The sequence below is a fragment of the Apis florea genome, unplaced genomic scaffold (assembly GCF_048593485.1).
Source record: "Apis florea isolate Af1SG1 unplaced genomic scaffold, ASM4859348v1 contig_3802_pilon, whole genome shotgun sequence".
NCBI classification, from domain to species: Eukaryota; Metazoa; Arthropoda; class Insecta; order Hymenoptera; family Apidae; genus Apis; species Apis florea.
The window spans coordinates 311691-327091 of NW_028256863.1; the positions used below are offsets into that span (position 1 = coordinate 311691).

General features: G+C 21.3%; 3 protein-coding genes and 1 long non-coding RNA gene across 8 annotated transcripts; 1 reads left to right on the forward strand and 3 right to left on the reverse strand.

The window, feature by feature from the left end:
• Positions 1-20: 20 nt before the first annotated feature.
• On the reverse strand, positions 21-4986 carry Tmx3 (Thioredoxin-related transmembrane protein 3). 4 transcript variants are annotated; one of them, XM_086916302.1, is made up of 11 exons: positions 4597-4986; positions 3244-3517; positions 2674-2722; positions 2527-2566; positions 2207-2370; positions 1953-2136; positions 1728-1872; positions 1353-1593; positions 1084-1276; positions 799-991; positions 21-722 (listed from the first exon to the last, which is right to left on the reverse strand). In XM_086916302.1, the coding sequence occupies exons 2-11, from the start codon at positions 3284-3286 to the stop codon at positions 688-690; spliced, it is 1287 nt and encodes a 428-aa protein (XP_086772428.1). In that variant the 5' UTR covers positions 3287-3517; positions 4597-4986; the 3' UTR covers positions 21-687. The 4 variants fall into 4 exon arrangements, with proteins under 4 accessions (XP_086772428.1, XP_086772427.1, XP_086772429.1 ...); XM_086916301.1 differs by having other exon boundaries at positions 2674-2731; XM_086916303.1 differs by lacking the exon at positions 4597-4986 and adding an exon at positions 3606-3727.
• On the forward strand, positions 3466-4601 carry LOC147656136 (uncharacterized). The gene is made up of 2 exons (XR_015294854.1): positions 3466-3847; positions 4184-4601. It is a non-coding gene; the product is annotated as an uncharacterized LOC147656136 (long non-coding RNA).
• Positions 4987-5015: 29 nt separating the features above from the next.
• LOC100864005 (uncharacterized) lies at positions 5016-10882 on the reverse strand. Its single transcript, XM_031915824.2, has 6 exons — positions 8983-10882; positions 8747-8895; positions 8045-8392; positions 7643-7798; positions 7097-7545; positions 5016-6443 (listed from the first exon to the last, which is right to left on the reverse strand). The coding sequence occupies exons 1-6, from the start codon at positions 10733-10735 to the stop codon at positions 5180-5182; spliced, it is 4119 nt and encodes a 1372-aa protein (XP_031771684.2). The 5' UTR covers positions 10736-10882; the 3' UTR covers positions 5016-5179.
• Positions 10883-12071: 1189 nt separating this feature from the next.
• On the reverse strand, positions 12072-15391 carry LOC100864117 (dynein axonemal intermediate chain 2). 2 transcript variants are annotated; one of them, XR_015294853.1, is made up of 10 exons: positions 15152-15391; positions 14916-15077; positions 14577-14835; positions 14246-14499; positions 13976-14135; positions 13692-13884; positions 13446-13581; positions 12679-12825; positions 12396-12594; positions 12072-12297 (listed from the first exon to the last, which is right to left on the reverse strand). XR_015294853.1 is itself a non-coding variant. In XM_086916297.1 (10 exons), the coding sequence occupies exons 1-10, from the start codon at positions 15323-15325 to the stop codon at positions 12253-12255; spliced, it is 1740 nt and encodes a 579-aa protein (XP_086772423.1). In that variant the 5' UTR covers positions 15326-15390; the 3' UTR covers positions 12072-12252. The 2 variants fall into 2 exon arrangements, 1 of the variants encoding a protein (XP_086772423.1); XM_086916297.1 differs by having other exon boundaries at positions 12396-12605; positions 15152-15390.
• Positions 15392-15401: the final 10 nt, after the last annotated feature.

The window sequence follows — 15401 nt, forward strand, 5'->3', positions numbered from 1 at the left end:
ATTGTCTTATGAAAGTTTCATTTAGTTAAGATAATTTATTTTTACATTATGTGTACACGATACTAATATATTAGTGGAACATTTTTAGAAAATCGATTCTAGAAACCAAAACAAATATATAAGTTATTATTGAAAAATATCAATTTATTCATTAAGTTATAAGAAAATGAAATTTGCGTTAAACGCAATCGCTCTATAACTTTTTACATTATTGTTTCTGTTTTCGCTTCAATGAAAACTTAAATTGCTTATAAATTAATAAAAATTAATATTTTTGCATTTTAATTTTTGTTTTGATCTTCTAAAATTAACTTTCCAAAAGTATGTTACGAATATATTAACATTCTGTATATATCTGTATATATACAGGATAGTGCGTAATTCGTAGAATCTTCTGATCTATTTATATTATGAACTATCTTGTATATTCATAAAATTTGTTTTACTTTACTAATTATAAAAAATTATGAAATTATCATTTTAATAATTCATGTAATTCAATTAAATTAATATATTAAATTACTGTAATAATAAATAAAATACCAATTATGGTATAATCATATCAATTATGTAAAGTTTTTTAAATAAAATTAATAAATATTACCTAAATAAAATTGAAATTTACAGATTAAAAATTTACAATTTTATACAATTGTTTAATATAAACAATATATTAATCCAATTATTCTAATCTTTCTTCATATGATTTGTTCCTGGATGGTCTGAAAAATCATTTAATATTAAAAGATAAAATAATTAAAAGATATATATGTAGACATTATAAAAATAAATTTATACCTTCTTCATCGTCATCAGCATCTAAAATATCCGGACAACAAATACCATAACATATTAATGACAAGAATCCTGCTGGTAAACCAAATAAGACCATTGTTAGAATGGGATTACCCATCCACATTGCAGAAAGAGTTGTTTTTAATTCAAACCATGATCTATATATACGTATCAACCAACTATTTCCACCATACCGCTGAAAATGTGTACCATAATATTAATCTTTTTTAATTATATATAAATTTATTTATATTTATTTAAAAAAAAAAATTTTTTTTAATTTTTTACCGGAGCACTTTCATTTCGAATTTGCTCTAGGAACAATTCTATCACATGAGGAGTCAATTTTTCGGTTTCATCCTCCGGAATGTGATGATGATTTGTTGTAGTATTAATAACAATTAAACTTGGTAATGGTAAAACCATCATTGCTATACTATTGACTAGATCTGGACTAGCTATCCAACCAAACTGAAAATAACTAAATATAAAAAAAAAATAATTACTATCAATTTTGTTCAAAATAATAATGCGCAAATTACTATAATATAACTTACTTATGATATTTTTCTCGTTTGTTTTTAATGATAGATTCTACCATATCTTTAAATCGTGCCATATGTGGTGGTATTTTTTCTAATTGATTTTCTTCTACTACTGCCAAAACCAAATTTTTATTTGTCAAAAAAAGTTGATTTATGTTTCCTCTTGTTACTTTTGGGAATGTGGGAAAACGTTCTGCATTTATCCATTTATACATTGTCTCATTTAATTTTTCTATATCATCTATATTATGATCTATATTATAAAACAATTATTATTAAAAACATATTATTTAATAATTATTAATATTACTATTTTATGAAGTATATTATTAGTAAAATAGTTAACAATATTTCTATACATAATATTAATATATCACAAATACTTACCACTGAAGTTATAATGTATATTCTCCTTATAAACAAATAATGCTGGAATATTTTCTACAGGAGCATGTTTACTAACAATATTTGGATGAGATTGGTAGAAAAATGCATGTGGTTGGAACACATTTGCAGTCTTATGATAAAATTCCTAAATATATTTATTTAAACTAACATCAATATTAACAATATTTTTACTACATTATAAGTAAAATTAAATATTCATCTCACCCATAATGGACCAGATCGTTCTCCAACATATAAAAAGTATATATCATGTTCCTTTTTAATAGTGTCAAAACTTTGAGTTTTTGTTATTCCCTGAACTGGCGGGCCACTTACTCTTAATGCAAATTTTACTATTTCATCTCGTGTTCTATCCCCATTATATATAAATTCTTGCTCACCTTTTAAACTACATATAAAATATAAAAAAATATTATTTTATGCTTTATATTAAAAAAAAATATAATTTTTTTTCTTACAATATAATAGTTGGAAATCCTTTAACTTTAAAAGCATGAGCAACATTCGTAAATCTAGTACAATCAACTCGTCCAACTCGTATTGATGTTGCATGTAAATATTGTGCTACATGAGCCCAAATTGGTTCTAATCTTTTGCAATGTGCACACCATGGTGCATACATCTATAGAAGAAAAACAATTTTTATAATATATATTATAATTATATAAAGAAATATACAAGATAATTTTCTTGTATATAACATTAAGGTAATATTATCATATAGTAGCACTTTATATGAATAATATAATAAGAGAATTATATATAAAATACTTTATACCATTACAAGCCATTGTCCATCTTTATGAATGTCCAAAAATCTATAAAAAAAAGTTTAATAATATAGAAAATTATATAAATATAAAAAAATATTAATATGTATCACTGATATAAATATAATATAAAATTGATATTAATCATAGCATACCTATCACTTAATTCAAGTACACGTGATGCTATTACAGAAGTAAAAGTACCTGAAAAAACTAAATTATGTTTTAATAATAATATATACATAATAACAATTTAATAATTTAATAATAATAATAATATAATTAATATATTCAAAGACATTAATTAAAATATTTAAATTTATTTAAAAATTTATTTTAAAAAAATTTAAATATAAATTAATTTTAGATATAATTTTTAAAACCAAATAAATATTTAAGAAAATATATATATATATATATATATATATATTACACGTTAAAATTTAAATTTAGTCACATATAATACATGTAAAATATTTATTGAAAAAAAAGTTATTTTAAAAATATTAAATTAAACAAATTATTTGTTCTAATAACTTATAGTAATTTTAATAACTAAAATTAAATTAAAAATTTAAATGCTAATAATCAAATTCTAGAATACTATTGATTGACAATATTTGAAGGTTATGAAATTCATTTAACATTAATTTATAAATCTAATCTAAAATCTAATCTAAAAACGTTATATTTTATAAACAGTTAAATAAAATGGATAAATTTACCATAAATAACCGCAATAAGCATCAATTTCGTTATTATTACCATTGCAGCAAAAAAGTTTTTTTTATCGAAAAAGCCTATTTTATTAAATATTAAAATCCAAAATATAATATTTAATTAATTTATTTTTACATAATTAAGATAATTAACACTTTTGATTGTCAAATTGAAATGTATATGATAAAATCCAGTACATTTCTACTATGTTTTTATTCTCTGATGCCATACAATCTTCATACCGGCAGTTTCTGAACTGGTAACGTTTATACTATGCATCTGAAAATATATACATATAAGAAAATAGTGCACAAAATGCAGATTTAAAAATGCAATAATTGCAAATTTAAAGCAGTTTGAAGTATACCCATAATTTACATTCTAATTATTGAAACTACAAAAATGACACTCAGTAAAATCGAGTATATTTGTGAATATTTTTTATTGTATTTTTTATTATTCTTTAAAGTAGAATATATTTTATACACGCAACAAAAATAATCGTAATAAAATTCATTCTCTAAAACTGTTGTTCAAATCATTTTATAGAAATTTATTAGCGTATACATATAAATATAAAAAATTATTTTTTCTACAAAAAAATTATTAGTAAGTTAAATATTAATAAAAATTAATAATTTTGAAATTTATATATTTAAAATATATTTATTAAATTTATGAAAATAGATAGATACTTCATTTACACATTTCTTGAAAAATATTTTATATTTTAACCAAATGGAAGAAATTATAAATTTATAATTAATTATTTTTAAGTAAATGAAAATATTTGCATGAATATTTTATAGATTTTGAGATTGGTTTGTATCTTCAGAATTGATATTAGATTCAGCATCTTCAAAGTCCTGAAAGTAAAGCAATAATGCAGATTTTGCATAAATATATAAATCGAAAAATAATTGAAAATCATATTTTTATTTGTAGATTATAAACAACTCACGTAATCTTAATCAATAATTGTGCTATCCGGAAAACCGTTAAGTAACATTATAAGAAAAATATAAAATGAATGTACGATATTAAAGATGATCATAATAAAAAGAATGTATATATAGCAAAGAAATAAGAAAGGATAAAAAATGAGACTAATGCCAATCGTAGCTAAACTTGTCAATATACTGCCCATTTCTCGCTTTTTTTGCGAGATTCATTTTTTAATTATATATATGTACATATATGTAATGCATCCAGAAATAAACCATACATTTTGTCAACTTCTCATGTTTTTATGAAATTAATGAAACATTAGGCATCTAATGTATAATTATATTTTGTTATTATAAACGTTGTTAAAAAAAATATGTAATATTAATTAATAATTACGAAAAATTTCGTACCTCTTCATCTGACTCTTCATTTTCAATACTTATCGGTATACCAACTAATTTAAATATGAATAATATGTAAATTATAAATGCTAGATTAATTAAATTCGCTAAATATACGCCATATAAATATGTCAAATACAAAAAAGGAAGAATAATTATTTTCACAGAAATTTTAGCTATATTTGCGAAAAAAGAACCCATATTTAAAATAAAAATAATTAATAATTTTATTTATTAATTATTTAAAATAACTTGCACGTTTATTTCTTAACTGTTATAATATAAAATAATATAATAATTAATTGCTCTTAGGTAATGTATAGACATCTTTTGTCGATGTACGATTAATCATCGAAACAACTTCGTGTTATATGATAAATAATAATTTGTTTAAAATACATGCTTTGCTAGAAATACACGAAATAAAATATTTTTAAATAACAAATTTATTTTAAATACAATAAGCTACAATGTATAAAGGTATTTTATATTAAATACATTAAATAATTAAATACTTAAAATGATTTTAAGTATTATATTTTTATTCTTAAATTCTTAAAAAGATATTTTAGATTAGATTTATTTTTTTTTTTTATTTTGATGTAGAAACTTCACGTTCAATAATAAAAGTTGCATTGCTACGTATCGAACAATCACTTCCATAATCTACATTTGACTCAATATTTGTAACATCTAAAACTAAATTTTTATTCTCAAACTTTTTTAACGAAATTTCATCACAATTTTTTACATCATTTTTTTCTACAATATGTATTTTGCTATCAGAAGAATTTGAATCGTTATTTTTAAAACGTTTATCACAAATAACTAATTTTTCTATTCCAGTTTCATTTTTTTCTATTCCAGTAATATGTTCTAATTCAATATGTTCTTGCAATAAATCTTTTGTACTTTCATCATATACTTTCATGTTGCAATAATCAGTAAAACTATCAGAAAAACTTTCTGATATATAATTTTTTAATATGTCATTACTTCTTATTTCCTTTACATTTTTCAATCTATTTTCTATATGCCAATCATTTATTTTGTTATTTTGTAAGGGGTAACTCTCAACAATTTTCTGTTTGTCACTGTTTGTTGTACTTGACTCAAAATAATAACTCGATTGATCTTCACTACTTATGTACATAGATGTATTTTTTTTCAATTTTTTTGTCCGTTTTTCTATACTTTCATCTAAACTTGTTAAAACTTTATTCTTATTTAATTCTTGGATAAAGTTTTTTCCAGATTCAATATCGCCCGATGATTTTGACGTATTTGATAAAATGCTATCAATTTTTTTAATAATATTATATAAACGATTCGTACTACGATTTTTTATTGTTTGTCCAGTTTCATTTAATTGTTGAAGTTTTATTTTTGTATTACTGTAAGGAACACTATCGGGAAACTTAAAAAAACTAGAATCGTAACTTTGACTAGATAACAAATTCTTTTCTTTTACAGTATCTTTATCTTCAATTATTTCTTTATTATTTGATTGTAAATCTTCTTTGGATATTACAGATGTATTTAAAAATTCAAGGGAAACATTCCTATTGTTCACTATATTTTCAATTTCTCTCGTCATTTTTAATCCTATATTTTCACCTGTGGCATCTTTATTAAATTTTAAAATTTTCACCGGAGCAGAACTGCCAAAAATTGAAAACGCTAACATATGGTCGTATGGATGATAATCTACACAAGTTACTGCTCGATAATGTTGATCGAATGTATATTTTGCAATAAGGTTTCCAGTTTCTAAATTCCACACATTTAAAGATGAATCTTCATCACCGCAAAAGATTAAATTACCGCATGGAGAAATACAGGCTGTTGACTGTATTCTGCAACAAATATTTTAAAAAAATTCTTATATGTAAAGATTAATTAATAATATATCAATTTCCAATACAATTATATTTATACATTAAAGTGAATCACGTTTAGTTTTATATATATTTATAGTTTTTATATTATTATATATATTTATATTTATATTATATATATTTATAGTTTTATATATATTAGTTTTATAAATATATTTCCTTCAAAATTATTATAGATGTCAATTTCAATTTTTTTTGTATAAATTAAAGATTTTTAATAAATTAAATAAGATAATTATTACAACGCATTTTAAATGAGAGAATAAAAACTTGTAGAATGGTGTGTTAATTTTTTATAATTTTTTTATTATACGAATAATTATTATTCAGATTAATAAGATGAAATATTTTGAAACATTTTTTTTTTCCTGTTAAAGAATTTTTTTATATTCTTCCTTCTAAAATTCATTGGACTTAAAATAATAATCTTTTTATTTTATTTAAAAATATATATATTATTTGTATCAATTTGTATCAAAAAATCTCTCATGATAATTCGCGTAAATTGCCATTACTTGTTTATCACATTATGTATATTATATATATATAACAAATGTATACAGAATCAAGTTATAATTTATTAAATTTGAAATTATTAAAGAAAGAAATACCTTTGATTATTTAATTCATTATATTTTTGCAATATTACACCAGTTGCGAGATCTAACATTTTTAATCCATTGTTTCTCGAATGAACAAGAAGTCTAGATTCCAAAGGATGCAAAATAATCGTATTAATTATTATACCGTCGATTTCTTTGACTTTTATTTTTCGTGATATATGCCATTCTTTTTTAAATGATACTTTCCGATTTTTTTTTAACGTCCATAATATTATTATTCCAACACTATCTGCTGTTAATAAGTTGCTATTCTTCTGAAAATACATTGAATTTACAAAACCTTCATGACCTTCCAATTCTTGATTAAGATCATGATTTTTCAATTTCTTATCTTGTATCCAAATGCGCACTATTCCATCATAACATCCAGTTGCTATTATCGAGGTATTTTCGGGCTCGAATTTACCACAATATACATACGAAGGATGAGGCATCATCTATTGTGCAATTTCATCTCAATTAATATTATAATAATGTGTATAATATAAATATAAATATATATTATAAATATAGAAACAAATTTATATTATATACTTCTACGTGTTGTACAATTTGATTCTGCACGTCCCAAATACGAGCAGTTTGATCTGACGAAACAGAAAGTAAATAATTATCATTGTTAGACCAATGAAGAGAATAAACAAAAATTTTGTGTCCTAAAAATCGTACGTGTATTTTTTTTGCATCAACCTAAAAAAAGTTTTAATATTTATTAATATTAAAATTTAACGGAAAAATATAATAATAGAAAAATGCTTAAATATTTATAATTTTTTTAATTTATTTTTATCAATATATGAAAAATAATTTAAATTCACAATCGCATATAAAATCTAAAGTATATATTAAAAATTTTATGATATAATTTAATCAAAATATAAATCATCACATTAAAATTTAATATTGACAAAAGCAAAAAATTTTTATGTAATTCACCTTATAAATTATAATAGGATAATCTTGGTCCTCAATAAAGCTACAAGCCAAATATTTGCCATTGTTGCTAAAAACAACATAAAAACATCCATTTTCGCTGATGTCTGTTTCGAAGAAAATATCATTTGGTACTTTGCAAGATTGTGCAGTTAATCTAGTCCATTTTGGTAAATTTATATTTTCTGAAGTATGAATTTTTTGTGATTCATTATATGTATTGGATAAATAATGCAATGATAATTGTTGATATAAAACAGGTTCTAATTTAGGTGGATCGATGGACTTTATAGTAACAAATAAGCTACTAGGATATTTTTCTCGAATGTTTGATTTCCACCATGTGTATACCTAAAAAATTTCAATTTTATAAAATTTTATAAAAAATTCTAAGTACAATAAAATTTGATAAAAAAGTATTCTTATTATTGAAAATATAGATAGTACGGTGCGTAAACAGATTGAAGATAACATTATTTAAAAAAATAAATCGAAAACAATATATATATATAACCAAGATATTTAAATTTTTCTATAATTTCAAAATTTTCCTTTTATACTGATGATCATAATTAGATTGATCTGCTATAAAAAAATTATCAGTTGTGACTACCCAAAATTAAAATTAAAGATAGAATTTAAAGTACATGATAACGCTTAAAAAAATAAAAATAAATTTTTTTACGTTCTAAAAATGCAACTTACTTCACATGTATGAAATCTTTCAAATTTTTGCAAATTCTTTTGAGGCTTATACAGTTGTAATCTGATCTTTTTATCAATATGTAATATATTGTTGTGTCCTATAGGTTTTAGAAAAGCCCATGCTATTTTATACCAACAACTTTCATGACCTATTAATAAGAATAAAATCAAATGATTAAAATGACAAAACTAATTATTTTAAACTAATAATATTAGGTACATAAAATAAAACTTGCCAAATTTATCATAATTGAAACTGGCTTCGGCAAAACTCAAAAGATCTACAATTTCGAAAAGAATTACAACATATTCATTATCAGTTTTTAGAAGTTCTTCGAAATTATGTTCGAAAATAAGTTCTTCCTCCCATATTGGTATTATGGATTTGTTTTCTTTGAAATCGAATTTTCCCGTTATTATAGGTTGCAAATATATACTTGCACCATATTTATTTTTTAAATATTTCCCATTCTCACCTTTTATTATATGAACTTTTACCATAGGATGTTTCGTCATGTAATCAATCTCTAACATATCCGTTCTATGAATTGTTACAGAAATATATTTTATATTTTTTTTTTCTTCTTTTTTTTCTTTTTTTTTTAAATTTTCTTTGACGTTAACAGTTGGTGTATGCATAGATGAAGTGGAAATATTTTTTCGATTTATCTTTCGCTTTTGTTGCATTTGACATTGTTCTGTATAATTTTTTTTCTTCTTCATATTTTTAATTCTTTTTAATTTAGTTTCATTGTAAATTTTTCTCGAACGATTCTCATCCGAATCATCATCCTCAGAAGTGAACGATTGTTGACTAGAATGTTTTAAATGATTTCTATTTAAATAGTCATGTTCATCGACAGATATTAAATTTTCTTTGGAATGTTTTTGATCATTCTTTATTAATATTTTTTCGGAATCCGATTGTACAGTGATATCTTCCAAGCTTTGTGATGTATTAGAATTATCAGAAATATTTTTCTCATTCTTATCTGTGGAAAATTTTTTTTTTTTATATTTTGATTTATGACTCATTCTACTTTTTAAAGATATATCATAATTAGATTTTTCAGTATGTTCAATATCTAATATCGTTTTTTTTCTTTGATTTTCATAATTTCGACCATCTAAATTTACAGTCTCGTTTAAATTTTCGATCATGATTGTCGTTTTTCTCAAACTTTTGTTTTCTTCGCTCAAATCTTGAGAACTTCGGCCATCAAATTTCATTTCAATTTTCGTATTATCGTGATTGTGATCGGTTTCAATTTTAAGAATTTCTTCATTTTCCGAATCAAAAACTGCGTTATCAAAACCAAATAATAATTCCTGTTTTAAAAATGAATTCCTCGTTGTCAATGCTTGTTTTGAAGAATGTATCGCTGGCAATGGTTGGTTTGGAAAACATGCCGTTGACAATAATTGTTTTGAATGTTGAACAGACGAAGATACATTGTCCGGAGATGTATTTGTCCAAGAAATACTCCTCGGTTCCGGTAATTGAATCACAGTGGTATCTTTTAACCATCGTTTTCTCGTTGGTTTCTTCACTTCTACTTCTATTTCATTTTTTGATATATCCCATTGTTTTCTATCATGCAACTTTTCCTCGATAAACGATTGATTGCTATTCTTCGTATTCGATTTATGATCTCTTGTACGAATTTTTTTTTCATTTTTTTTCTTAATTTGTGATTTTTCGAACTCTTCAATCAAATCTATCGATTCTATAATTTTTATATCATTGTCATATTTTAAAAGATTTTGATGTGCAGTTGAATTGATTTTAGATCTTTTAACTTTTTTATCACGAATAGTATTTATATTCGAAGATGTATTTTCATATTCCTGTAGAAATAGATTTGAAATATTTTTATCTAACGTTTCATTTTGTTCATCGTTATCATTAGAAAATTTATCTTCTTCATATTCTTGATGAATATCAACGATAACATCCATTGATTTTGATGAAAATTCCGACAAATTCATGATTTCTATATTAAATAATAAATAATTTTAATTCATTTAGTTTAATTTTATTTTAATTTTTTTATAATGAATATTAATAAAAACTTCTATATTTTGTATATTTATATACTAATATTGATGTTATTAGCAGAAAATAAATACTTATTATAATAATCAATTTTTCTTTATTAATACAATTTAGAATTCTATATTTTATTTTTTATTTTTAAATTGAAAATTATAAAGAATATAAAGAATTTTTTAATTATAGATATTTGTAATATTTTTTTATTGTATTTTTGATTTTTAAAATTATTATAATATACTCGAAATGAATATTTTTTTATTTTTCAAATATATACATAATTTTTTTTTAAATAAAATGTAAACACAAACACATACGTACATATACACACATACGTACACACATATATTCTTTTATTTTAATGAAAAAAAATTATTCAATAAAAACTTCAAAATAATTTAGTTTATATTTCAATATGTTTTATAATAAACATAATTATAAAAAAAATTTTACATCATATAAAAATATAAAATAAAGTAATAAAGTATAATAAAAATAAACTATAAATAAATAAAATAATAAATAAATAAAATAAATTTTTATTAATATTTTATTTTAGAAAAAAATGAAATATTTTATTTTATTTTTATTTTTTCTTATTAAATAAATTTTGCAATATAAACTAAGTCTATATAATCCTTTTTATTACTTTTTGTACAAACATTTAATGTTTTATTTTGTTCTATTGTTTTTTAGAGGTTATGTAGTTCTTTCATTTAAATCTTAATAACTTTTTGATTAATATATAAATTGATATCATTAATTTACTTATTTTTTTTTAATAAAATGCATTAAAATATTTGTATAGTAATTTTTTAATATATCAAAAATAATTTTCATATAACTTTATTATTTTTTTTAAATATTTTTATATTTTTTATATTTTTTAAAAATTACACTTTTATTCAACTGTAATTTTTTTCACTGAATTATAATATTTATACTTATATTATAAATAAAGTGTCAACTTTTTATTCAAAACGAAAATACGTCTGCAACTACACAAATATATGTAAATATCTAAAATAACAGTTCTTTTGATAATTATCATCCGGTAAATGTTTTTAGAATTCATTGGAAATTTCAATTCAAATTCAAATCAATATTATTATCAGTTTTTAACTGATACATTATACCTATTCTCATCCGATAAATAATAGAATTTATCGGAAATTACAATTAGTGTTATCAGTTTTTAACTGATATATATTTTTTCTATTATCATATATATGCGGCTAAAAAAAAATACAAAGAAAAGAAAAAGAGAATAAATATTTTTTATATAGATATTTATTGTACAATAATTTTTCAAATAATTACAATTATTTTATTGAAATAATCATAATTAAATAAATTTGAAATTTAACATATAGGAGAATAAAAATTTTTTGAATTTATATATATATAATAAAAATAATGATTTTAATTTATTTCTTTGTTCGTCATATATTTATTACTTATTTACTATTGTTTCTTGTTTTTGTTCTTTTATTAATCCCTAATAAAACAACAACAAATTTTTAAATAAAATTTTTTTGTTTCTTCCCTTACATTACATTAAATTATATATATATTTTAAAAATATATTACACTTACTGCTTTTATAACATTTTCATAATCTTCTTCGCAATGTATTAATATTTCATTATTATTATTAAAATATTTAAGATTTTTTTCATTATTTTTTGTATTTCCTATCGGACATTCAATTTCAAAATTTATATTTCGAAGAGATTTCATTTTCAATCTTTGTTCTCTGTTTTTAGCTTCCTTTACCTTTTCTCTACGTGTTTCTCTATCAAGAAACTAATTTCAATTATTTGAATGTGACAGAATTACTATATACAATTATTATATACATTATATTAATAGAACTTACTGTTGTAAATAAAACTTTATCATTTTTTTGATTAGTTGTTAAAGCTTTTGAAAATTCAAGTAAAAATATTGTTCCTTTTTTATTAGCTATTGCTGCTAATTGTCCTTGTTCATGTGGTTTTATATATGTTAACACTTCATCACAAACCTAATATATGTTATATTAATTCTTAAATATAAATAACATTGTTTAATAAATTAAAATGTATTTTTAATCTATAATTGGATGATTTTTATTGAATTCTTTATCTTAAATATGAATTCAAAAAATAAAAAAAGAGATAGATGACATAACATTATTAAATATTTTCTCGATTTGTCTAAATTCAAATTTTTCATTTTGTTTCGATATTTTTTTTGAATTTTTTTTTTCACAAATATCTAATTCCAATATTGTATAAAAAATTGGTTTTATGAAAATTTTTTTATAAAAATACAAAAAATTTACAAAAAACTACATATATCCTTTTTTTAACTTTGATAATTTTTTACAATCATAGTTTTTACACTCAGATTTTTAAAACTATGAAATTAAATAATTATTGATGCTTTTATTATGTAGAGAATTTTTCTCCATTGTTAAAAACTAAAAGAACTATTTTAGTGTAATATTTCAACATTTTTATTTTTATCAAAAAATATTATATTAAATTATATTTTCAAAACAAATGTAATTCTATTTCACATTTAAATTCAATTAAAATCATTCATTAAATATTTAAGATCAAAATTTCTATTATATGATATAATATATTAAAATGAACATGCTTTCACGCTAAGAACTGGAGAATCTTGTTGAATTAACAAATCCCATATATCTAATGTTCCATCCATTTTTATCAAAAAAAATACAGAAAATCGTGTTATACTCCAAGCTCCACCCATTAAAAAATTTCTGTGACCACTAAAATTTTAATGAAATTATATATTATATAATTATTAATATTAAAATATAATTCTAACGTAATTTGTATTAATTTTAATTAATTTAAATTAGGTTTTTAATATATTTACGGTGTCCAAGCAATGCAAGATTCTTTACAATCTTCAGACCATATTCTTGTTGTCCAATCTCCAACAGTTAAAAAATTTTTAACAAATGTTGGATTTCTTTCTAAACTTATTACAGGTCCATATTGTGCTTTGAATCTTGTTGCAATTTTTTCATTTGAAGTTTTGCCTTTGCGATTTCCTGATATTACTATACCTAAATAGAGAATAAACATAAATATTATTATATCTAAGCATATATCAATATACAAATATATATATGATTATAATATAAGGTTTTTATTTACCATTTTCAAGACCACACATAAAACGTGTACCCATAGATGGTTCAAATTGTAATGCAGAAATTCCAATTGCTTTATTAATATTCTGATCATCAGGTTTATATAAATCAATTACTAATGTTTCTGTAGGCATTTGTAATTTTCTAATATCCCACCACATTATCTATACAATTAATTTACAAATTATATTTATTTTTACTTTATTTTATTTTTAATTTATTTTGTTTAATTAATTTATTTTTATTTAATTTTTATTTTATTTTGTTATTATACCTGTCCATCTTTTGAAGCACTGAAAAATTCTGTGCCAGTTTTAGAATTTATCCATAAAACTTTATTACATAAATCTCTATGACTAAATTCCATTAAACTTGTCTCAACTAGTTCTGATCCTTTTCTAATATCCCAACAAGCTACTTGACCAGTCATTAATCCACTAATTAATATGTTGCTATCCTTGGGATTGTATTCCAGTGTTAGAATTGGACAGAACGGTTTTAAAGTCATACAAGGTATATTTGGATTTTCTATGAATTTAAATAAAATATAAATCTTTTTTTTAGAAATTTTTTAGAAATTATAAAAATTAAGTTTTTCAACTTACCTACATCCCAAATATATGATTGAGAATTATCATTTATTGCATTTCTAAAATCAGTATTACAATAACTAGCTGCAAAACGATTTCCTTGATCTGGTGACCATGAAAGATGTGTTATTTGTCTTTTTATTGGTAAAATATCACGATATACATTAACTGTACGTGAATACATTTGTTGTATTAAAGAAACTGGTTCCATATAACTAAAGTATTGTTCATAAATATTACATACATTATTCTGTGAAATACATTGTTCCATTGGCTAAAAATAATAAAATATATATTGATAGATTTATTAATAGTAAAATATTAAGATAGAAAACAGAAAAAAAAATTAATTACAGGTAACAATTGAAGCATTGTATGAATATATAATTCATCTTTTTCTATTTTACGTTTATATCTCATAGTCTGTTCTATATCTTTTGCATTTAAATCTTTTGGCCAACCACCTTCAGAATGACACATACCATTATCTTTAAAAGTTGCAGTATTAGTATTCACCTGAAAATATTAACAACAATAATAATATTCATATATATATATATATTTTTAAATATAAATTTATATGCATATACCTCATGAACAGAATATATATTGCTACATTGAGTTGCCCGAGTTGTAGGATTTATTTGAATATAATGATTCATATATCCTGTATGTGGTTTAATATCAACTTCTACTTTTTGATAATTTGTAAAATTACATTGTTTTCCAAATTCTAATCGCTGTTTTGTATAAATGTATTGCATGTTAATATTTTTTGTATATCAGATTATTTTTAATTTAATCAATAACTTATTTAATGAATTAAAATATTTAATAAAT